This window comes from Camponotus vicinus, unplaced genomic scaffold, assembly GCF_025532165.1.
Source record: "Camponotus vicinus isolate PSW18456_S1 unplaced genomic scaffold, iyCamVici1.0 SCAF_3, whole genome shotgun sequence".
NCBI classification, from domain to species: domain Eukaryota; kingdom Metazoa; phylum Arthropoda; class Insecta; order Hymenoptera; family Formicidae; genus Camponotus; species Camponotus vicinus.
Window position 1 is genome coordinate 14,779,978 of NW_028141967.1, and position 26,764 is coordinate 14,806,741.

The window sequence follows — 26,764 nt, forward strand, 5'->3', positions numbered from 1 at the left end:
GATACAATTAAAATATTATAAGAATATTATTTCCTTTATAAAAGCTCGTATAAAAAATATATTATTATAAAATTATTATAAATATCTATATAAAATTAAATTTATAATATAATATTTAAATTTCATTATAAATTATTACATATAATAAAATATTATTTATAATAATTAATACTGTTATACACTGTTATAAGAAATTTTAAAACCTTTTATATGTAGTAAAAAATAAATTATTATAATTTATATTATTTTAATCGTTTATAATAATAAATGTTATATCTTCCGTGTTATATAAATTTTTATAAACAAGTTATGGGTTTTTTATGAACATAATTAAAATTATTATAAAATATATTCTTTTTAAATCTTAAGTTGTATTTTGTAATTTGCAATGCAATTTTTGTTTTAGGTATTTATAAATAAACAAAAAATAATAAACGTTTCATTCTCAATATCTTTACGTTCCATTTATTTAGTATTCATATAAATTTATTCATATGATTAAAAATCAACTAGATTAAAATTTTTAATGTAATGTATATCACTTATAACAAATTGATACTAGTTTTTTAGTATACATGTAAATAGTGTGCAATTAATGCCCAGCAATTGTGTTTGATGTATACGCAGTTGAGTATCAATGCGCAATAGTCTAAGAAAGAAGTAGAAACAATATATTTCATTATCAGAATACTCGAGAAACGGTAGAATGAAGAATTTTATACTCATAGCGTGTTTTTTGGTAAGTGGAAAACAGTATACAAATTAACAAAATTTATAATATATCCAAGGAAAATACAGTAAGAAAAATAATTCTGATAATTTTGTTAAAAAAAAAAAAACAATTTTAAATAAATTTGAAGCTCGCACTTTCTCAGAATTTTGATACATCTCTCTCTCTCTCTCTCTCTCTCTCTCTCTCTCTCTCTCTCTCTCTCTCTCTCTCTCTCTCTCTCTCTCTCTCTCTCTCTCTCTCTCTCTCTCGCTCTCGCTCTCTCTCTCTCTCTCTCTCTCTCTCTCTCTCTCTCTCTCTCTCTCTCTCTCTCTCTCTCTCTCTCTCTCTCTCTCTCTCTCTCTCTCTCTCTCTCGCTCTCGCTCTCTCTCTCTCTCTCTCTCTCTCTCGCTCTCTCTCTCGCTCTCGCGCTCTCTCTCTCTCTCTCTCTCTCTCTCTCTCTCTCTCTCTCTCTCTCTCTCTCTCTCTCTCTCTCTCTTCTTGAAAGATGATGTATCATATCGTGCTCTGTAAAAGATAGTGATTAAAGAGGAAGAAACTCTGTTCTGCATATTGAGCCTGGTGGTCAGTGTGAGTCATTGGATGGAGGTGCTTATATAAGCGTTATTAAGAGATAGAGGCAAATAACTTGAAAGTATAAAGACTGAAAAGAAGTGGCTTCTTAGAATGCGCTAATCTGTCGCCATATTTGTGTGGATCATCACTGAGTAATGGTGATGTAATTTATCATCTAGTACTGTCGGTAATATTGACACCTATGGAAGCGGTAATTCAAGAACCGATAGTGTGTAGGCAATGCAGGAAGGAAGTCAAAACTGAGGTGTATAGATGTTTGCCGTGCGACAGGTGCTTCCATCCAAGTTGTTACAGGCAACATAATGCTTCGAACGAATTAGTGCCCTGCAAAGGTAAAATGGAAACATACATAATTAAGAAAACGTATGAGGGTTGCGTTCCGGTGAGGGAGAGTGACAAGGAGCGTGAATTGCTAGAGGACGGTAGGATGCTGGGAAGTTCAATGGTTGGCAGAGTGGATAATATAGATGAACATATGGATCAAAATTTGTTAACGGCGGAAAGTTTACTGGATAGCAAGATAGATAATATGTATAAACTAATGAAGGAAATCAAAGATGAAATTATAGGAAAGGAAGTAATTAGAAAAGTTGTCTATGAGGAATTGGATAAAGTAAGACAAGAAATCCAACACCGGAAAACAACAGAATTAAAGTTGATTGTCAGCGAAGTGGTGAAGAAAGAAATACAAGAAGTTAGAAACATTGTGCCAAGGTCGAGTACGGAACTGGGAGTTGTAAATACAGGAACTTATAGTGGAGCTGTAAAGAATGAACGTGAGTCTGTAATTATTATTAAACCAAGACAGGAAGAAGAAGGAAAATCTAGCGAAGCTACAAAGAGAGATATCAAAAATAAAATTGATATATCGAAATTAGAAGTAGGAATTACAAAGATGAAAAGAATAACAAGAGGAGCAGTAGTGATAGCATGTGAAAATAAAACCCAAGCGGACAAGCTAAAGGAGGAAGTTGAGAAAAATCTGGGAGGAAAATATGTAATTCAATCACCAATGAAGAAAAGGTTAAAGTTAAGGATTGTTGATGTTGATAAGGAGGACATTGAAAATGAAAGATTTTTGGAGAAAAATAAAGGATCAAAATGGACTTAAGGAAGATATATCAGGGAAGATAATACATAAGTTAACAAAGGAAAGGTCGAGAGGAGTAGTGATTATAGCTGAAGTGAATCCTGAAATTCGTGAGATGCTGTTGGAGCTAGGAAAAGTGAAGATAGGATGAAAAATTTGTAAAGTCCATGAATATATATAGGGATTTTAAGGTGCTATAAATGTTGTGGATTTTATCATTTTGCGAAGGATTGCACAAGAAAAGAAACGTGTGGAAATTGCGCAGAACAGCATGTGACGAAAGAATGCCATAATCAGATCAAAAAATGCGTAAATTGTGAAGAAAAAATTAAACATTTTAAAATTGCAAATTTAGATTCGAATCATTCGTCATACTGACATATACCATTTTGAAATGCATCATGTAAAATTCGAAATATTAATTAAAAAAGATCGGCCAATCGTGTGTGGCTAGAAGCGCGCGGCGGAAAAGACGATCTCACTGTAACATAATGGCGGCACGCGACGAAGCGGCGAGTGGGGAGGGAGCGGTAGACGGACTCTCCGAAACATGATGGCGGCGTGCGCTTCTAGCCACGCGCATTGGCCGATTTTTTAAAATTAATTATCTCAAATTTTACGTGGTGCATTTCAAAATGGTATATGACTTTTTAGTTCGGTTTAACGAGATTTACTTATGGTTTTTTTGGGGCAGGGGATAAAACGGACACCCTGTATATGCAATGTATATAGCATATGCAATGTTTAATGTGTATGGATGTATAAATTATAAAGGAAGCAATTAAAATTAGTAAACATTTCTCATTCTCTATCAATTGTATACCATTACAACAATTAATTTTTTTAATTTGTCGTTAATTTTAGTACTTTTATTATTAAATTAATTATTTTTTTATATAAAATTCATAATGATTTTTCAGTATATTTTTAGTATATTTTTAGTATATTCTTATATCCTAAAAAGTGGGAAGTATTGCAATGGTGGATTTAGGACACAAAAATAAGAGAAAAAGTTCATATAAACATATACAGGGTGACCCATTTTAACTTAGGCAGCCAAATAACTCGAAAAATAAGCAAGATAGAGAAAAATGTTTTAGACAAAAGTTGTATGGTTTCGAGGGGGCCATAAGATGGTATCATTGGTTTGACCTTGAAGAGTCATTTGAAGGTCACGTGAAGGTCACTTCAATTTTTTTAAATGGAACATCCTATATATTTTTGTACATTCTTGTAGCTCATCTCGAGAGCTTTCCAAAACACTATAATTAAGTACATTTTCGTTAAGTACTTTTTGAGTTATGAGGCTTGAAATAATTTCTTAATTTTACATAAACCGTAAAATATCTTGTAAAATATTCATTTTTCGATTACCTTACCTTAATAGTTTTATGTACAAAATAATGAGAGGAATCAATTGGTGTAAAGAAAACACATAGTTGTTTCGAAGAAAAAATATGTAATTTGCAATTAACAATTCCATATTTTTTCTTAAAAACAACTATGTGTTTTCTTTACACCAATTGATTCCTCTCATTATTTTGTACATAAAAGTATTAAGGTAAGATAATCGAAAAATGAATATTTTACAAGATATTTTACGGTTTATGTAAAATTAAGAAATTATTTCAAGCATCATAACTCAAAAAGTACTTAACGGAAAGGTACTTAATTATAGTGTTTTGGAAAGCTCTCGAAATAAGCTACAAGAATGTACAAAAATATATAGGGTATTCCATTTAAAAAAATTGAAGTGACCTTCACGTGACCTTCAAATGACTCTTCAAGGTCAAACCAATGATACCATCTTATGGCCCCCTCGAAACCATACAACTTTTGTCTAAAACATTTTTCTCTATCTTGCTTATTTTTCGAGTTATTTGGCTGCCTAAGTTAAAATGGGTCACCCTGTATACAAAACATCCATTGACAACGTCGAGATACTTCGTCAACGTGTTGAAGATGGTTACCGGGAAATTCGAGCAATACCTGGAATTTTTGAAAAAGTCAGACAATCTATGATGAGACGTGTTGAAGCCTGTATTCAAGTTAGGGGTAGTCATATATAATATACTATCGATATATATATTATCGATATCGACTATTGATATCGATTTTTAAAACTTCAAATAGTGATTTATCTCAATCACTGATTCATTTAACTTCGAATTACTGTAAATGTCGAAAAACCGAAAGAAAAATATATTGTCGTGTGCCACTATATTCTAAAGTAATATAAATAATTATTGAGTCAGAGAAAAAATCTCAATCGATATCTTCAATGACATTTTAATAGAACAATTTTTAGGATACTTTTAACGATAAAAAATTAATTGTTGCAATAAATGTACATAAGAAGAAAGCTACTTTGAAAAATATATAACGTTAATTTAGATGAGTCAACTGTATTCAAATTTAATTAAATTTCATTCATAAGCTTAATTGTCATACAGTTTATGTATCGAATCACATATTGTTATTTATAACAAATTATATTTTGCAAAGGTACCCAGTCCCAGTATTGAATTATTTGTTACGTGCATAAGGCCAATTTAATAGTTCTACATATATTTACATAAGAAAATTATTCCTCATTTAATCAAGCATTGTCAAATCAACATTAAATAATAACACAGGTCTGCGAAATTTAAGCTTTTGTCAGTTACAAAAAACACAATAGGTGAATCTGATAGATTTTGTGACTCTGAAAATGAATCTGGCCGCAGAATTTCTCCAGCGCGTCAGCTTATTGAGTAATTTGTAGTTGAATGGCCCAAAAATCATTATTTTTACCAATTTCATGAATTTATTGTGGAGAAACCAAATTTTTTTTAATATTCCTGTCAATGGCATCGTATAGTACTCACTTTCATCTTTCAAATCCATTTTCGATTACCGCTGCACGTTTTTTTTTGCTCAAATATAATACAAATTATAAGACCGGTCATGCACAGGATCCAATAAGCCATTCTAAACCAACCGTGCCACCTCTCTATGTCACTACGAATCAAAATTAAGGTAAAAACACACATTTTTAAATACCTTCTGTCACCTTTTGAAATTAAAAATGGCACATCCAATATGGCGGATGGAATCACAATAAAAAGGCATAAAATTTAGAAAAATGTCAAAATGTATAACAACTGTATTAGATATTTCTTTGCAATACCTTTTTGGGCAACCGAACCTGACATATGTCAGTCTTTTCAAATTTCAAGATGATGGATCTATCATATTAATGTCTATGTAAATTTTCTTTAATGTAAATTTTCTTATAACTTCATACTTATATATCAACGAAAAAAAATCGTGCGGCGGTAATTGAAAGTGGATTGAAAGGTAAAAGTGAATACTATACGATGACATTGGAACTATTTCAAAAAATTTGGTTTCTCTACAATAAATTTATGAAATTGGCCAAAATAGCGATTTTTGGGCCATTCAACTATATAAACTAAATTACTCAAAAACCCGACGTGCTGAAATTCTACGGCCAGATTCGTTTTCAGCGTCAAAAAATCTATTAGATTCACCTACTTTGCTTTTTGTAACTGAACCTCGCAGGCCTGTATAATCAAAGCAATAGATTCTCGAAATAATAAAAAACAATAATTACGCAAATTATTAACCTACCTTAATTATCAGCATAAAATTAACATTAATATTCAGTAATTTTGATCTTTATCAAACATTTAAATAATGTTCTAATCATATAAATTACAATTGACGTAATAAGCAAAAAAATTGTTTCTTCCTTACGTAAGTAGAAGAAAATTAATTTTCAACTCGGAAATAATGCATTTTAATACGATTACATACATTACAATTTGAATAATTATAATGCATATTTAGACTTATAATTTTTTAAATATTTTTGCATTAAATAAATATTAAAATATCGCACATTATACGTTTGTCATTTATAGAGGATATAATATATATATATATATATATATATATATATATATATATATATATTATATCCTCTATTATTTAATAAATCTCAATTTAAAAAACCTAAAATTAAAAAGGAAGTATGTCATTACATAAAAGTATAATTAGATACGGATAAATATAAACACGTAATCTACGGACTTATATAGTTGAAGAAAATCATTTCAAATTTTTATGTAATAACAGTTATTCTATATATTATAAATTAGAAAAAAATATGTTACAATTTATTTCATTTTTCAAAAGTAGTATATCATAAAACGCATTAAAAAAATATGTTACAATTTACTTCATTTTTCAAAAGTAGTAAATCATAAAACATATTAAACGAATAGCTCATATTGTCATTAATTCTCTGCAAATTCAAATTTCGAAGCTCACAAAATACACATAGCAAAAGAACTAATATTATCGTCATGGAAAAAAACAGTAATAAAATTCGATATCTTCGGGAGAACTTCGATGTATTTCAATATCGATTTAATATATCTTTTTTAAGAATAGGTTATTAAATTACATTATATTTTTAAAATATAGAGTTCAAATATTATATTCAGTTAAACTTATTATAAATCGAATTATACTGTACGTATATGTATATGTATGTATATGTACACACACACACACACACACACACACACACACACACACACACACACACACACACACACACACACATATATATATATCAAATAGTTGTGCAAAAACACTTTAAAAATTTCTTCTAACAATAAAATAACTTCTCTTACACGAACTTTTCACGAAATTAATTTAAATGGCCACAAAATTATTTTCTTATGTTATTAATTAAATTATTTATAATGTAAAAAAAATAAATATTCTAATAGAATAATTACAAAATATTTTTTAAAGTATTTTTACAGTTAAAAAAAGTTACGCTCTTTATTTTTCATAGACATTGTATTTCCAAACCACATTAATCACTTTTATTTCTAATTTCAATAGACTATTTAAATGAAGCAAATGCAAAAAATATATCTTTCTTGAAAATAAATTGCGAAAAATTTGTCATATCATATGATATTCATGACAATCATTATATATAAAGTTTACCTATATTGAACGACGACAACCATAATAATAATAATCCAATCAATGTAATAATTCAAGTTCAAAAAGATAGTGATACGTAATATGCATCATTCCTATAAATTCCGAGAAGAGAAAATTAAAAGTATTAAAATCTCATGTCTGCATGTAGTTGTATTATATAAACTACGCTATTATTTTTGAGTTGCGGAAATCGACTGTAATGAGAGCTCTTTCGCAAATAATCGAGCAAAAACTAATGCGATGATCAAGTAAAGCATAAAGATAAACTTGTTTGCTGCTAATCCGAGCAATATCAATTTTAAAAACAACTCCTTTATTTATAAAAGAAATTAATAGACACTGCAAAATATATATTGCGTCATCAATGCCATTGCATTATACAATATTATTATACATATAAATAACAATCTTCTAATAATCTTCTATTTGTAAATACAAATACACAGTTAAAGTATCATAATTACATAAAGTCATGTGTTGTATAAATAATATTATTAAAATATTAGAAAATATTTTTTATTAAGTAATATTATTAAAATATTACGTGATATCCATATGTTGAGAGAGAAACTAATTTATTCTCAGTATATTTCTATTTCTTTTAATTACAGCGTATCAAATCCCAAAAAATAACAACATGAAAGATCATGAAAGCTATAAGGTGCTATTTACAAATACTATATCTGCAAAATCGACAAAATCCAATAAAAAAACACATTTTTCTTTTTTTACGCAATATTCATGAAATATATTATAATGGCGCAGATATCTTGTGATTTAAATATTAATCATTTTCATTTCATTTCATGTTGATACATTTTCAGAGATAAAGATTCTTTGTCCCTTAAAGATCCTTTATACTTATTCTTGTATTAATAATTCAATAATATAAAGTTTTTTAGGATATTACTAAAATAAAAGCCAGATTATCTTATAAAATTAAAAATTGTAAAAATGATAATTTTATGAGGAAAAGAATCTGTTGCCTATAAATTACCAGCAGCGTCACTTGCCTACGTATCATCAACCAACTATTACATACAAAATGGATTAAAAACTTTGCTTCTTAATAATTAAGACAGTATTTTTTAGATTATTTTACTTAGACATGGAAATTATATGTGCGGAATATAACATTAATTAAATGGTTATCTTTGGTTGCAACATAAATATGAGCTCTTTCAATAGCACTTTTATCACATTTTCGTAAATTTCAAATGTTAATTTTACTTATAATCTTAATATTATTTTCTCCAAATCTTATTTTTTAGTTAATCAATTATAGCTTGTTCTCATACATCTTTTTTAAAAATCTATCTCGCTTTGCACGAAAAGTTAAAAATCTACTTAAAACTGTGTTCTAATCTTTGTCTCTTGTGGAAATCAAGAAAAACATTTAGCTTCGCATGAAAATTTAACATCATTCTATTTACAATCGTAAACATCTCTTTCGCTCCACCCCCATTTTTAGAGTTTTCAGTATACTACTTATAACAGTGTGTGTGTGTGTGTGTGTGTGTGTGTGTGTGTGTGTGTGTGTGTGTGTGTGTAATCTTGATTTTATTTTCAAAAACCGAAGCTTTCTCTTTTCTTGTGATAATTAAAAAAACTTATGCGTATAACAAACATCATAAATATAATATCATAAAAACATAATATACATATAAATTTGTTGAACATATCAAAAATGTTAAAAAAATCATCGTAGTATTGTACATATTCCATTCGTGCATAAAATTACATGCACAGGATGTTGATTTTCCTATTTTAAACGCGCGATATTATCATTAAGAATATTATGCATATGTGCAATATGTATACGTTATGTATTTAACGTGTTAGTGCGCAATAGTTTCTCTGCGCAAAAGTACATCCGTATTTTGAATCACTATAAGTGCATATAATAATAAGATTTATAAGCAATTGTCTTGTACGCAATTGAAATTATCGGTAATCTAGATTCTCACTGAAACGATGTTGCAAATGATGCAAGTGTGGATTAGATTCCCATATCTTTGGCGCCATAATGTAAAAATAAATTCCAATAGTATTTTTAGCGGAGAATATGGGAAAAATAGTCAAAAAATTCTACGATCAATAAGTATTATTAATAAACAATAGATATCATTACTAAACAAATTTCATTCTATATCTAATCCTTGTTAAGAGTGAACTTCTTTTCCTCTTACAAAATATTAATATTAATGTTAATATTAATAAAAATTATATTGAAGAATATTTTTCCTACAAAAACAACGAATTATGAAAACTTCGCCGCATATATTAATTCTTAATAATTTCCGCGTAAAAATTTTATCTATTTTCAACACGGCAAGGCAAATAAAAACACTATCCGTATAATATACATCGCTGCAATTTCCAACAAGAGATAAAAATAAACCATTGTGCATGATCTATTAATTATGAATTTCCGAGAATGAAACAATCTTAAACGTGTTATGTAAAACATTTGAATATAATCTTGCTCGAATCTCTCTTTTTTCTCAAACCTTGAGAATCTCCGCTACTGAGATCAAGAAGAAAAAAATGTACAGCAAATAATAAAGCAAATAACGTAAAAAATAAAAACTAAGATCAAACAAACGACTCAATCTCCAATTCAAAGTATGACAACGTAAGGTCTAAAAATAACATGTTACACTAACAAATACTTCAGAAAAAACACATATTACAATTTTCTATAATATATGGCAATTTTTCTCTTCATTAACATTTCTATCGGTATTAAAAAATATAATTATTATTAAATTATAAAACAAATTATTAAAAATTTATCTCTCTCGATTTCTATCAAATTTTTGTCTTTGCTTGCATTAACTAAACAAAATCAGAAGTTAAATAACTTAAGTAAATAAGAAATTGTGAAATGCGCATCAAGCTGGCATCATGTTTACAAGAAATAATTTTTCTAAATTTTTAGAGCGGAATAACTTCATTAAATTGAGCTAATTAATTCAGACAAAGAAAGACTCATCCAAAATAAAAATTAAATCAAAATTGGCCTAAAACCCAAAATAATTACGAATTGCCTTGAAAATCAATCTATCTAAAATGTAAGAGAATGATAAAATCTATCTTATCTATCAATATTGCGCTACCTAAATGATACAATCTATAAATTATATAATTTCTAAAATGTGATTCAAAAAAAACATATTTCAAATAATATATAAAATTTCCTTGAAAAATTGTGATTAAAACGAAACGATCGAAAAGGTGGAAAAAAAGTGGTGATACTAATTAACAATTAATTAGAGAGCTTATAGTGTATATATAAATACATAATATATATACATATAAACTAATTGTATAATAATATATACAGAAAGAAAGTGAGAGAAATCAGAGTCTATATATACACTGTTCCAAGACAAAAATGACCATAGAGTTAGAGACAACAGAATACACAGATTTTCGACACCTTATAACATCATAAACAAGCATTGCATTTACCTCGCAGCTGAGATGAATAAGACAATTAGAAAAATAAAATATGATGTACACAATTAAGCCGAATAGCTATAATAAAGCTTATGAAAATATGAAAAAACAGAAACATCAGGCAAAGTATCAGAATTAATTTGATTTGATTTAATTTAAAATCGTTTGTATTTTTTCAATTTTTTAATATACGATAGAGATATACATTTTACATAGATGCACTGATATTTTAAAGATGTAGGATTGGAAAAGAATGCTTCCATCCTTTGGGTCGCGAGGAAAATAAGTGCTCCAACATTAACGAAGGTTCGGCCTCCACATCCTGTCGAGCACGATTCATGTATATGCGTATATTTGTCAGAGATTCTCACCTTCTTTGATTACATACGTCATAAATACTAATAATTATTCGAAGATTCTTGCATTCTTTAATTATATCACAAAAACCAATAGTATAGTGTGAAGGTTATGGTCCAAAGACCAGATGGTAAACGAAGATGTAAATGATCGCTAACTCGATGAATTGATAGGAAAGGATGCTAGTAACAAAAATAGAGACAGATAAAACAACTGATAGAGTACATATAAGGGAGTCATCAATTAATGAGGCAGCCATTAATTAAAGTCATTGTTAATTAATAATGGCACGTACTCTAGGTATTTTTCACTAATCCTTCGTTGTACAGTACACATCAGGAGTGCCAAGATTTAAAAAAAAATTGATATTCATTATTATCTTAAAAAATATTTACGTCTAAGTAATTTAATTGATATTAGTAATAATACTTTTTTGAATAAAACAAACATCAAAATATATGAACTTCAAAATTAGATCCATCAGATCAAATTATTTTGCTCAATCCTCTTAAGTAAAATATTGATTTCAATAAATCTATTGCGAACTAAACTTTTTATTTCTGTTTTTTTTTTTGAGAGTTAAAACTTTTTTCCAATCATGCAATCTTTTACATCACCTTTTGCAAGTCTCGTTCTCAGTTCTAGAGATTTTTTAATTAGAGATTAGAGAAAGAGTAGAAATTGATATTTCAGTTTTCTCAGTAAAGGCAACTAGCTCAGATGTTTTTTTTTCTGATTTTTTAATGATTCACAAATTAACTTTCTAAACTTCGTGTTTCGTTATAATTTTTCTGCCTGTGAGCTTTCTATTCAAATACAAATTGGATATAACATAAACATTTCTCAGTTTTTGCTTTTTTCTGAGATTCTTCCCCTTGTCTTTTTAAAAATATAATTAGCTTGCGTTAATGCTCAGGAAACTCACTCCTTTTGACATTTTTCACAATTAACTTCTAAAGAGAAGAATCATTTAGGATGTTCTTTTATCCATACAGGACTTTCAAAAAATTATTTTTTTTATTATATAATCATTAGAAAATGTTAAAAATAACAATTAAATTAGGCGAGAAAAAAGCTCGATCCATAAAGTTAAAATTAATTATTAGGCTAGATACAAAAAAATATTTTCGCTCACTATACTACTCTCCCATCACATTAACATTATTTTAGATTATAACATGTCATCATCATCTTCAAGATAAAGATAAATACAGCTCATAATAAAAAATTGAACGAAAATATTTTATTAGTTCACTTATTAGTCATGAAAAGGACTCAGGTATCATAGCGATATACTTAAACTAATAAAAATAAAGCTTCTTGATACTTTTGCCCAAGCCTATATACATATGTTCTTTATTTTTTATTTTTCATTCTTCATCATTTATCATTTTCGATATATTTGCTAAAGACTAAAATTTATTTATTTAGAATGCATCTTAATTTTCTGTAATTTTATATAAAAAGTAAATAACGGACATTCTCGTTTTCCACATATCCAAGTTTTTTGTTTATTTTACTTAAATATTATTTGAATGCATAATATCAAGAAATCAATTAAGTCAAATTGTTCTACTTAATGTAACATCATCTATAGTACATTAATACTTACGCATACGTATACAATGTGTAATTCAATAGTGCAATTTCACATTACATAATCTAGCATATTGTAGATATAAATACTATGGAAGTATCAATATGCATCAGTTGAAGTATCGAAGTGGAAGGAAAAACTAGAATCAGTGCATTTCCAAACCAACAAAATGAAGATTTTCATGCTCGTGGCGTGTCTATTGGTGAGTGGAAAGCAATACCCAAATTTCTGCATCAGCCGATGTAGAATGAAAAAATATTTCTTCAATATTTTTTCCTTTTTTTTAAGTCATTAAAAAGAATCTAAAGTAGATTCAACTTTTTATTCTTTTTCTGTATTCTCGAATTTTGATATATCATTATTGTAATTACAGTAACTATAAAAAAGTCCCCTTAAAAATTTAAACTCGTTAATTTTAGTATCTTCCCACACATACTTTTACGAATATTAGAAGAGTCGCATTCCTCTATTTCATAATAGGCAGATCACGTATTGCCACCGTTTCTTAATTCTCATATCGATTCATTAATATTATTATGATTTTATAGAAACATGAACAAATTTATTGAGAAAAATATCAGAAAAACTTTATATAATAAATGAAATATAAATTATAACTTCTATAAGTTATAATTATAAATTATTATTTGATCAGAAAGCAAATTTTAATAATGTATGTACTATCATATGTAAATTTTTATTTATAATCTTTAATTAAAATCCGAATTAAAAGAAGAATTTCAAAACATCAAAAAAATTTGTAGATTTAACTTTTTATTTCTTAAAGGCAATCTGCGTTTTGCTTCGAAAGTTTAACATTCTACTTCATATCAATTTAAAATTGACAATAAAATTTTAAAAAATATATACATATATATGTATTAACTTTTATTTATTAATAATAATTATTATTATATCATTATATATTAATGTAAGTTCTTAATTTTCTTAAATTACGATGCCCTATCGTATTTTTTTTTAATACAAGTAAATCGAAAGTAAATTTTTTTAAAATAATTAATATAGAATGTGTGTGTGTGTGTGTGTATGTGTGTATATGTGTGCTTACATGCCAAATATAAATAATCTACATAATAATATTTGAAATAACTTGTCAATGTTGCGTGAAAATTTGAGATGCAAACAAAAAGTTAATAATAAATAATATTAATAATAATATAAATATTTTTTGTTTTATAATAATGTGTCATTATTGAAATACCACAACAAAGTATCTCTTATCTAGCAGTTTATATTTCAGTATAGTCATTGGGTGTGTCAGAAATTATTCCATTAAATTATTCTTGCATTTTTCGTGCAGTTATTCATGCATATATTCTTATGTAGCTTATTGTCTGAAGTCTCCGCACTACTCTGTTGTAGTTCAGCAAATGCTATACCGAGATGTTGTTATGGTTGTGAAATCTCCATTCCTGTTTCACTGCCATTTGTCTTATCACTTCAATGACTGTATTCATATTTAGGTCTTATGAATGTTGTCATTTTTAATGTACTAAAAGGCATTGACAATTCTTTGCAATATCTTATTTTGGAAGTTTTGTATGATTTTGACATTAGATTTCTTAGTACAGCCCCAAAGCTGCAACCCATATAGGTTTTAGCATTTGTTTATGAAGTAACAATTTATTACAGATCTGACCAAGTAGCCAATACATCTTCCTATACTTGATGTCGAGTTCTTCTCTTTTCTTTTTGACAAACACCTTCCATTTTGCATCAAATATCATGCCTAAGTTGATTAGCCAATCGATTTAGAATCGCATTATCTTATGGAACACGATTCAGTTATTACTTTTTGTGTGCTTTTCTTTTTTATTAACTAATTGCCATACTTCAAATAATTTAGCTTAGTATTGCTTATTATTTTCCTTTTAGAAGATGTATTGTTTTACGCCGCTTGCTGCATGCTAGGTAATAGATAATTGATCAGTGGTTTTAATTGCAGTGATTTAATTTAAGACACTTGCAGTTCCATACGGCTTTCAAATTTAATCCTAAAACCTTCTCCTGTATTATAAAATATTTTACCTTTTGGAATAGTCAGTGTTGAGCCTCAGTATGTATGTGTTTCACATTGAAGTCATCACCAATAATAAAATTGCGGTTGAGTGATTTGAATAAATCTAAATAGTCACTTTTCTGTAAATTATCATGGAGAATCGCTGAAAAATTTAGTCTTATATTTTTAATTTGCACACATATTGTATTGTTTCTAGCTTAATTTTTATATCTTCAATGTGTTGAATTGAATCTTTGATTATTACAGATGTTCAGCCTCTAGCTGTATTAGAAAAATGAAAGATGTGATATATTATGTATCTATTGTGTATTTTAATAAAAGATTGTTTCATAAGATGGATTTCGAATATTAGAAAGATATATAATTTCTCATTACGAAATACTTCCTATTCATATATGTTATATAGAAGCACATTAGCATTACTTATTACAATTCTAAAACAGCAAGACATTTTTTATTCGCGCTGTTCTGATTCTCCAATCTATTCTTCAGTTTTTTTAGTCTGTCGAATATCATTTTATTCGTCACGATTTGCTCATCTATTCTATTGAAGACAAGTACAAATATTTCCGTATTCTTGGAGTTTACAGTTTTGTTTTTCTTATTATCTATCATTGCCACTTGTGCATAGATTTCATGATTAGGAGATAGTCAGTTTCTTTCCCTCTTCATTTTTTTGTTACTCATTGCTTTTATTGATTGCTATTTTCTATTTTATACTGCTTTTATACACTGGTTACGTTTCTTTTGAAGCTCTTTAGCTACTTCGTAGTCTCTATAGTTTACCAGATGCGATCCTTTGCAGTTGATGCACTTTGGAACACTTTGTCTATTTATATTGCAATTCCTAGTAGGATGTTTACTTGCACATTTAACACAACGCAATTCTTTCCAACAGTTAATGTATGAATCGTTACCACGAATGATAACTATGCATTATATATTTATTATCTATCTATATAGGCTGGGTAGGATATAGCTATACAGCTATAAATATTAAATTAGAATCTTATATGTATTAGGTGCGCAACTAAGTTCCCGCTGTTTGTCAATAGATTGCGTCACCAATAAGTGTTGGTCGATTTCGACATATCCAAAACGTCATGAACCAAGCTTAGACATATGGTAAACAAACCGTTTTGACACAGTAGTGATTTTGTTTTTGCGTCATATACTTTTGGTTGTGTGAAAATGTCTGATTTTGTGCTAAATAATCGTCATTTGCGGGAAGTGTTGATTTTCTTCTTTCATTCGAAGAAAACGGCGGCTGAAGCGCATCGAGAGCTCCACAAAGTTTACAGAGATGCTGCTCTAAGTGAAACAACGTGCCGTGATTGGTTCCGTCGCTCCAAAGACGGTGATTTCGATGTTGACGACCGTCCGCGTGAAGGAAGGCCAAAAACCTTCGAAGACGCTGAATTGGAGGCATTGCTCGATGAGGATCCATGCCAAACGCAACAAGAGCTTTCATCAGCATTAGGAGTTACCCGCCAAGCCATTTCCAAGCGATTGCATGCGTTGGGAATGATTCAAAAGCAAGGAACTTGGGTTCCTTATGATTTGAAGCCAAGGGACGTTGAGCGTCGTTTTTTCGCCTGTGAACAACTGCTCCAGCGGCAAAAAAGGAAGGGTTTTCTTCATCGCATCGTGACGAGTGATGAAAAATGGATTCATTACAGCAACCCAAAGAAAAGAAAGTCATGGGGACTGCCCGGTCATGCTTCTACGTCGTCGGCTCGGCCGAATATTCACGCTGCGAAAGTTATGCTGTGTATTTGGTGGGACCAGGTCGGTGTTATTTATTATGAGCTGTTGAAACCGAACGAAACCATCACTGGAGAACGGTATCGACTTCAATTGATGCGATTGAGCCGAACACTGCGCGAAAAACGGCCACAATACGAGCAGAGGCACGAAAAAGTGATTCTACAGCATGACAACGCTCGGCCTCACGTTGCCAAACCCGTTAAAACCTACCTGGAAACGCTCAAATGGGAAGTCCTACCCCACCCGCCATATTCCCCAGATATTGCGCCGTCCGATTATTACTTGTTCCGTTCGATGGCACATGGTCTGGCTGATCAGCAGTTCCGCTCATATGAAGACATCAAAAAATGGCTTGATTCGTGGATAGCCTCAAAAGATGAACACTTTTACCGTAACGGTATTCGAGCTCTGCCAGAAAGATGGGAAAAAGTTGTAGCTAGCGATGGGCAATACTTTGAATGATTCATTTGTAACCATTTTTTCACAATAAAGTTGCATTTTCATAAAAAAAACAGCGAGAACTTAGTTGCGCACCTAATATACTCTCTAATTACGTGACTATTATTTGAAAACACAGTTTTCCCGAGAAGATTACAAGATCATATTCCCATCATCGAAGACTTCGACTTCTCCAAAATTGAACAAATATATATAACGCTATACTTGATCTTAATTTACGATTCCCCTTAGGCAAAGGCTCTTTTCAACAATAGGTGTATGATTAAAGCTAGCATCTCTTTACATTGCGGTATTAATTTTGTATTGTTTCTCAGCAGTTCAATTTTGACCGTCATGCTGCAAATTGACTTAATCTCGTAGATTTTCTCGGAGTCTGGAACATTAATTTTTTGCTTGATTTTCGAACATTAGATAAAAAAAGGGAGTCTTCGCTTAATAACTATTTGCTCGTTTTCTTGCTTTTCTCTTATGAAGATATTAATTGCATCAATTATCTTATAACTTCTTTTGTACAGATCGTCTTATATATTTTCTTTTGCTCAAATGCATGAAGTCCTCTAGCCATCACTCGCGTTGGTCAACACCTTTCGTTTTTGTTCTCATATATAAATCATTGGAAATTTTTATCATCCAACTTAGGCGTCAGTGCTCTGTATCGGAGTCTGGAACATTAATTTTTTATAGATCGTTGTTTAATGTAATAATCTTATAGTCTACTCCTGATTTTAATAAGGAGTGCAGCTGACATAGTCCTTATTTGATTCACATTAATAGATCGTGTGATTTTGACTCAATAATATAAACAATAATAATAATATATGAATTGCATATGAATAATGTTAAACAATATGAAGAAAACTGTGGAGAAAATATATGAAGAAAAATATTTTTATACTTTTCAGACAATTTCCTATGCCGGTGATCCTCAAATATTGAAGACATTCTATGATATTTACGGAAGTTGTATGAATGAATTAAATGTGCAGCGTGAGTATTGATAATATTACAATAAAATGTTGGATTTAAATCGATAATATATAAAATCATATTTATTGAAAAAAATTGAAAAACAATATTTTTATATTTCAGTTTTCATATAGCTTTTATTATAAATATAATCACAAAAAATAGATATTACAAAACAAGCCTTTCAATATTTTCTTCGAAATTGAAGAGAGAGCAAAAAAACAATTTCCTCTCTTCAGAGCAGTATTATTATTAAATTAATATAAATTTTAATAGTAAAATGCTAAATATTTTTGCACCAAGGATTTTGCTTTACGAAATAATATTAAACAAATAAAAATCAAATTGATTCAGATATCACAGGCATTATAAGTCTTGTGTTGTTGCTAGTACACATTTCATTTAATACAGATAAACGATTAAATGAAAATCTTGATGATCTTAGAAATTGAAAATTAAAGAGCATTTCGACCCCTTCTTTGGGTCAACGCAAATTAGACTAACTATATTTTGTGACATTTATATTTAGATAAATATGTATAAACTTGACTACGTATCAAAAAGTCAAAAAATATGCTGAAATTTATCTGAAGAGCAAATCAGTCGGCGCCTCATCGTCCGAAATTTTTAACGATGCCTGTAACAAAATTAAGCAACCGCAACTCTCAATAACAACTGAATATTGAACAACTGCCAAATAAATGTTAAAGATCATTAACTTAAAATTAATTAAAATAAAAGAAAATTGGATAATTAAAAGTTAAATAATTTTTTAAATACATATATATGAAAAAAAGAAAGAAGAAAAGGTGCTCACTTCCAAGCATCGAAAAACAAGACGAATCGTTAATGAAATCGACAATAAAACACCGCCCAAGACAAATAAATACTTGGCTCTTCAAGATATCAAAGACTAATGATGTGTAATATGTTAAATTTGAAAGAGTACACAATAACATAAATTCTATAACATAAATTGTATAAAGTCTATAAAGTCTTTCTTTGTGTCTTAATAAAACATATTTCTGATAACAGCTATTTACTTTAAAAAGATTCATGATCTAAAACAGTCTTCTACATCTTTCCAATTAAAATCCTGATCAAAATCTATTTTATGATTCGCAATAATTTGTAATAATTGATTAGTCATATTTCTTTTAATATGACTTCGGTGCTTATTAATTTTGGATATTTCTATTTTTATTTTTATTTAACCGTTTATTTAATATATGTATTAAATATGTGTACTAATAACAACACGAGATTTGTAATGCTGTCTAAATCAATTTTATAATTTTGATTTATAATCTTCAAGTGATTATATTATTATTATTACTATTCGTGTTTTTAACAAATAAATTATATATATGTGAATATTTTTAATTAAGTTTCTTACTTATAAATTTAATTGCCAAATTATAAGCATACATATAAAGTTGTATTATTAAATTTGTAATTTATATATTTCAGAATGGACACCGGAAGTAGTTAAATGTACACTCCAAAATGACAATATGGTACGTATGTACATACACATATAAATAAATCATTATATAAATAAAATATACATAAAAAATGAATCGTAACAAATAAAATTCAAAGAGTATTCAAAATAACCATAAGATATAAAAGATATCCTATATATCAAAGAAAAGAAAGTTTATTTATTTCTTTGCACAATAAATATAAACGTAGATACGATCAATTAAAATGATAAATATTACGTTTTTTCACATAACATTATTTTAGGTATACTAATAATTCTTGATATAACACTTGATATAATTCTTAATATAACAACGAGATAATTTTCGATAATATATCAAATCTAACATTTTTATTTAAATCATATTCAAATTTATATTAGTTAAATTTTATTTTAATTTGTTTCATTATTTGATTTCAAATTGTTAAATTTGTTTGTTTGACAGGTATAGTTATTTTCACATTAATTTTAAATACAATTAGTAATTAATTAGTAACATGTTGCTTTTCATAATCAAGAAACATTCGAAAAATTAAAATGATAATAAAATGGAGAAATAAAATTAGTTGCAACAGATAATTTATTTATTTAAAAAAAAAACTATTCTTGCTTACAAAATGGTTGGCAATAGTAACAATCATATGTTTACTATATAATTATGATGTTTTAAAAAGTCATATTTGCATCATTACTTATGTATAATTATATTCGTACGCAGTTGCTCTACTATTGAGATTTTTCGACAATCAAGGTTGTCAAAAATGTGAAAATGAAATAAAAATGATTGACAATCCCAGTAGTAAGTTTTTTGTAAGCTGATATGATCTTTTACATTTCGTATACGTGATATAAAAGACAATATTACCGCATGTTTCATCTAATTTTACGAAATTTTTCCAATCGTAATTTATAATTATATTACACAGAATTACAATTATTTGTCTAGAAATAGTTGCTACATTAATTATAAATATATGTACAAGGTGTCTGAAAACATTTCGCAGTTCCGAAATGTAAAAATAGATTGGCTCAAATTAAAAAGGAAGGTCCTCTACTGTTTTGCGATATTTGCAATAATTAACGAAAAATTAATTAAAGAAGATTGGCCAATGCGCGTGGCTAGAAACGCGCGGCGGCAAAGGCGGTCTCACTGTAACATAATGGCGGCGAGCGGCGAAGCGGTGATTGGAGAGGGGAGGGGCGATGAGTGTGTAGGTGCGCGGTGAAGCGGTGGGTGAGGAGGGAGCGGTGGACGGACTCTCCGAAACATGATAGCGGCGCGCGCTTCTAGCCACGCGCATTGACCGATCTATTTGAATTCATATCTCGAAATTTTACGTGGTTTTTGTAAAATAATAAAAGACCTTTTAGTTCAGTTTAACGAGATCTACTTATGGCTTTACTTTGTTTTAAAATATCGGGAACACCCTGTGTATATATAATAAAAACACATTTTTTCAATGTTTTAATAGCATATTTGCATTACTACTTATTTGAATGAATTTAAATGAATTTTTATAAACTTATAGATTTTTTAAATTTGTTAATAATAATAAATAAATAATATTATAAATAAATAATAATATTATTTTAACGATCCTTTAGATCGATGAACAAGGTGAAATCAAAAAAGAAGAACTTCTTGCAAGATTTAATGATATCATTTCTGATGAGTCCAATTTAAATCAAGCAAAAGAAACTCTTTCTACATGCTATGAGCAAGGTAAATGAAATATATGTACATGTATCCAGTAGTAATACATACTAATGTCTTATATCATTAATATCTTGTTACTTATATCATATTATATCATATTATTTTAAATCACTAATTTATATAAATTATTATTCTTATGTGTATATATACAGGGTGACCCATTTTAACTTAGGCAGCCAAATAACTCGAAAAATAAGCAAGATAGAGAAAAATGTTTTAGACAAAAGTTGTATGGTTTCGAGGGGGCCATAAGATGGTATCATTGGTTTGACCTTGAAGAGTCATTTGAAGGTCACGTGAAGGTCACTTCAATTTTTTTAAATGGAACATCCTATATATTTTTGTACATTCTTGTAGCTCATCTCGAGAGCTTTCCAAAACACTATAATTAAGTACATTTTCGTTAAGTACTTTTTGAGTTATGAGGCTTGAAATAATTTCTTAATTTTACATAAACCGTAAAATATCTTGTAAAATATTCATTTTTCGATTACCTTACCTTAATAGTTTTATGTACAAAATAATGAGAGGAATCAATTGGTGTAAAGAAAACACATAGTTGTTTCGAAGAAAAAATATGTAATTTGCAATTAACAATTCCATATTTTTTCTTAAAAACAACTATGTGTTTTCTTTACACCAATTGATTCCTCTCATTATTTTGTACATAAAAGTATTAAGGTAAGATAATCGAAAAATGAATATTTTACAAGATATTTTACGGTTTATGTAAAATTAAGAAATTATTTCAAGCATCATAACTCAAAAAGTACTTAACGGAAAGGTACTTAATTATAGTGTTTTGGAAAGCTCTCGAAATAAGCTACAAGAATGTACAAAAATATATAGGGTATTCCATTTAAAAAAATTGAAGTGACCTTCACGTGACCTTCAAATGACTCTTCAAGGTCAAACCAATGATACCATCTTATGGCCCCCTCGAAACCATACAACTTTTGTCTAAAACATTTTTCTCTATCTTGCTTATTTTTCGAGTTATTTGGCTGCCTAAGTTAAAATGGGTCACCCTGTATATATATATATATATATATATATATATATATATATATATATATATACAGGGTGAGCCATTTTAATTAACGCACGCAATTATTTCGGAAACAAAGCATTTTAGAGAAAATTGTTTCAGACAAAAGTTTTATGGTTTCGAGGGGGCCATAAGATGGTATCATTGGTTTGACACTGAAGATTTATTTGAAGGTCACGTGAAGGTCACTTTAATTTTTTTAAATGGAACACCCTATATATTTTTGCACACTCTTGTAGCTTATCTCGAGAGCTTTCCAAAACACTATAATTAAGTACCTTTTCGTTAAGTACTTTTTGAGTTATGAGGCTTGAAATAATTTCTTAATTTTACATAAACCGTAAAATATCTTGTAAAATATTCATTTTTCGATTATCTTACCTTAATACTTTTACAAAATAATGAGAGGAATCAACTGGTGTAAAGAAAACACATAGTTGTTTTGAAGAAAAAATATGTAATTTGCAATTAACAATTCCATATTTTTTCTTAAAAACAACTATGTGTTTTCTTTACACCAATTGATTCCTCTCATTATTTTGTACATAAAAGTATTAAGGTAAGATAATCGAAAAATGAATATTTTACAAGATATTTTACGGTTTATGTAAAATTAAGAAATTATTTCAAGCCTCATAACTCAAAAAGTACTTAACGAAAAGGTACTTAATTATAGTGTTTTGGAAAGCTCTCGAGATAAGCTACAAGAATATGCAATGACAAATAGTAGGTTCCATTTAAGAAATTGAAAGTGACCTTCATGTGACCTTCAAATAACTCTTCAAGGTCAAACCAATGATACCATCTTATGTCCCCCTCGAAACCAAACAACTTTTGTCTGAAACATTTTTCTCTCCCGGGCTTGGTTTTCGAATTATTCTCCATTAAAGGTTAAAATGGTCCACCCTTTATATACAGGGTGTCAGCGAAATTTTAGCCCATACGAAGTAAGGAGGTAGATTGGCTCAAATTAAGAAGGAAGGACTTGTACTGTTTTGTGATATTCGCAATAATTAACGAAAAATTAAATAAAGAATTTCGGCCAATCTGCGTGAGTAGAAGCGCGCGGCGACGAGAGTCGTCCCACTGTAATCTTATACTAGGCGCGCGGCAAAGCGATGGGTGGATCGCTCTCCGAGACATGATGGTGGCGTGCGATATATCGCAATACCGCGCCGAAAAATGACCGGTCCTTTTAGTGGCGAGAAAATGATGCGCTATCATTTCCACACCACCTTGCGGTAGATAGCATAGTGCGCTTTTTTTATAGTGGTTTCCCCCATAGGCCTATTCCACTCTCAATTTAAATATTTGTAAAAATTGTTCAAAATGCCGTTACTGTACGCTGAATGTATCGTAAATGTAAAAAATTGATGATGACAGTACCTTCACAAAAATTGATCCGTGGTTGAAAATTCCTCGATAAAATGTGTTGCACACGTTGGTAATGATACGAGCGTAATCCGTTACACGTAAAGCGTGATGTACCGCGTATCGCGAGAAACCAAATTCATGTGCCACACGACGCACGCTAGTTCCAAAATTTTCATAAAATGCTTCAAGAATCCTTTCTTCATCTCGTACACGAAGACGCACTGCTGGACCGGTTATCCCGATATTATGCACGGTACCCAGTTTCACATAATTATTGCACAACTCGTAAAACTGTACGTTCACTTGGCTTTCGTGCACGCCCGGAAAATCATTCCACGTAAATTACGGCCGCGCGATAAGTATTTTCTCCCGCTAGCCCGTATGCTACAATCATATCCATATATTCCTGCAGAGTACACTTCATTTTCACTATTAATTTACTACGCGAACACAAAATTTTTACTAAAACCGTCTGAGCTCTCGCAGGCTGTTGCCAGAGTGCATACGCCAGCAGCACGCAACTACAGCTGGGCGGACATGCGAGTGTAAGCGTACGTGTGAGCTCGGCGCCTGCGCATTATGATTACACTCTCATGTCCGCTCAGCTGTAGTTGCATGCTGCTGGCGTATGCATTCTGGCAACAGCCTGCGAGAGCTGAGACAGTTTTAGTAAAAATCATGTGTTCGCGTAGTAAATTAACAGTGAAAATAAAGTGTACTCTGCAGGAATATGATTGTGGCATACGGGCTAGCGGGAGAAAATACTTATCGCGCGACCGCAATTTACGTGGAATGATTTCCCGGGCGTGCACGAAAACCAAGTGGACGTACAATATTATGTGTTGTGCAATAATTACGTGAAACTGGGTGTCGTGCATAATATCGGGATAACCGATCCAGCAGTGCGTCTTCGTGTACGAGATGAAGAAAGGATTCTGGAAGCATTTTATGAAAATCCTGGAACTAGCGTGCGTCATGTGGCACACGAATTTGGTTTTTCGCGATACGCAGTACATCACGCTTTACGTGTAATGGATTACGTCCGTATCATTACCAACATGTGCAACACATTTTATCGAGGGATTTTCAACCACGGATCAATTTTTGTGAAGGTACTGTCATCATCAATTTTTTACATTTACGATACATTCAGCGTACAGTAACGGTATTTTGAACAATTTTTACAAATATTTAAATTGAGAGTGGAATAGGCCTATGGGGGAAACCACTATAAAAAAAGCGCACTATGCTATCTACCGCAAGGTGGTGTGGAAATGATAGCGCATCATTTTCTCGCCACTAAAAGGACCGGTCATTTTTCGGCGCGGTATTGCGATATATCGCACGCCACCATCATGTCTCGGAGAGCGATCCGCCCATCGCTTCGCCGCGCGCCTAGTATAGGATTACAGTGGGACGACTCTCGTCGCCGCGCGCTTCTACTCACGCAGATTGGTCGATATTCTTTATTTAATTTTTCGTTAATTATTGCGAATATCACAAAACAGTACAAGTCCTTCCTTCTTAATTTGAGCCAATCTACCTCCTTACTTCGTATGGGCTAAAATTTCGCTGACACCCTGTATATGTGTATATATATATATATATATATATATATATTAATTTGTATTATTTTATTTTTTATATATTTTTATTATTTATATATAGTTAATATAATTAATATAATAGTACCTAATAAATCGAGAAAATTTAAATTATAAGCTATATTTTTTAATTTTAAATTTATATATATATATTTATTTATATTTATATCTTAAAATTATAATATTTATCTGAAACTAAATAATTTTCAACATTTTGTTTTATTTCAAATTGCAGCATATCAAGGTCCAGGAAGCAATGATGAGAAGATTATGACGACTATACGCTGCTCAATGCATGTAACAGACCTATTCGATGAGCTCCAATAAAAAATGAAAGTACACTTCTTCTTTTGCATAATATTCAAATAAGCTAGTAGTGATGCAGCAATGTCGTGCTTGATTAAGTATTAATAATTCTAATTTTATAAGTATATGTTCTCAATTTTACGTAAAATCTATGTGTCTTATGAATTGTAATTAATTCTCTCTTGTAAGTTTATATTTCAATAAAATTCAAATTGCAGCATATCATGACCCAAGAAAATATAGAAGAAAATACTTAATTACTAATATTTAATTCTCTTTTAAAATGTTATAAATAAAACCTACATCTTATATCAATACTATGAGACAATTAAGATATTATATAAATAATGAAAATATTCTTTTTTCTAATAGAAAGTTATAAAAAATTGTAAATGTATTATTATAAAATTATGATAAATATTAATATAAATTTAATACATTAACATTTAGGTTTCATAAATTTTATTACACATATAATAATATATATATATATATATATATATATATATATACGAGAGTTTGAAAAGTCTGTGCAAAAATGAAAACTACTTAATTTTTCCTATAAACCTTTTTTATTTTTCAACGTAATCTCCTTTTAGGCTTATACACCTCGTCTAACGCTGCTCCAGTTTGTTAATCCCTTCCGAATAATAGGATTGGTCCAACTCTGCAAAATAGGCATTCGTTTCCGCAATCACCTCCTCGTTTAAATAAAATCTTCCCGCCAGCCATTTCTTCATATTGAGGAACAAGTAGTAGTCGGAGGGAACCAAATCTGGAGAGGGGATGTGGAACGAGTTGGAACCTTAACTCCATCAATTTTGCGACCAAATTCTCTTTCATCCATTTTTTGAAAATCACTCGACTTCCTCGATTCAAACGAACGCCAAACCCAGAGAAATAGACCGATCTAGAAGACTGAAACTTGATGTGTGTTCTTCCAAGAGATGCTACTAACTGAAATTTTTTTTTTTTTTATTCAGAGTAAAAAGGTGGCATAGGCTGCGCCATCATGCCTGTACATCTCTGTAGATACGTACAAAGTCGATAAAGTAGTACAAAATCGATTCTAAGTGTAGTTATAAATATTTGAGTAGTATATATAAAAAAACTCCAATCAGAATCGCTATACTAAAAAATCATATACCATTTTGAA

The 26,764-nt window shown here is 29.7% G+C and overlaps 2 protein-coding genes across 4 annotated transcripts in view; one reads left to right on the top strand and one right to left on the bottom strand.

Annotated features, from left to right (window-relative positions):
- Window positions 1–26,764, bottom strand: part of Spri (Src homology 2 domain-containing protein sprint) — a 323,123-nt gene that overhangs the window by 234,030 nt on the left and 62,329 nt on the right. The window lies entirely within an intron of this gene.
- Window positions 12,929–25,830, top strand: LOC145968138 (uncharacterized). Its single transcript, XM_083093403.1, has 5 exons — window positions 12,929–13,042; window positions 18,010–18,094; window positions 19,544–19,590; window positions 21,165–21,282; window positions 25,538–25,830. The coding sequence occupies exons 1-5, from the start codon at window positions 13,010–13,012 to the stop codon at window positions 25,627–25,629; spliced, it is 375 nt and encodes a 124-aa protein (XP_082949529.1). The 5' UTR covers window positions 12,929–13,009; the 3' UTR covers window positions 25,630–25,830.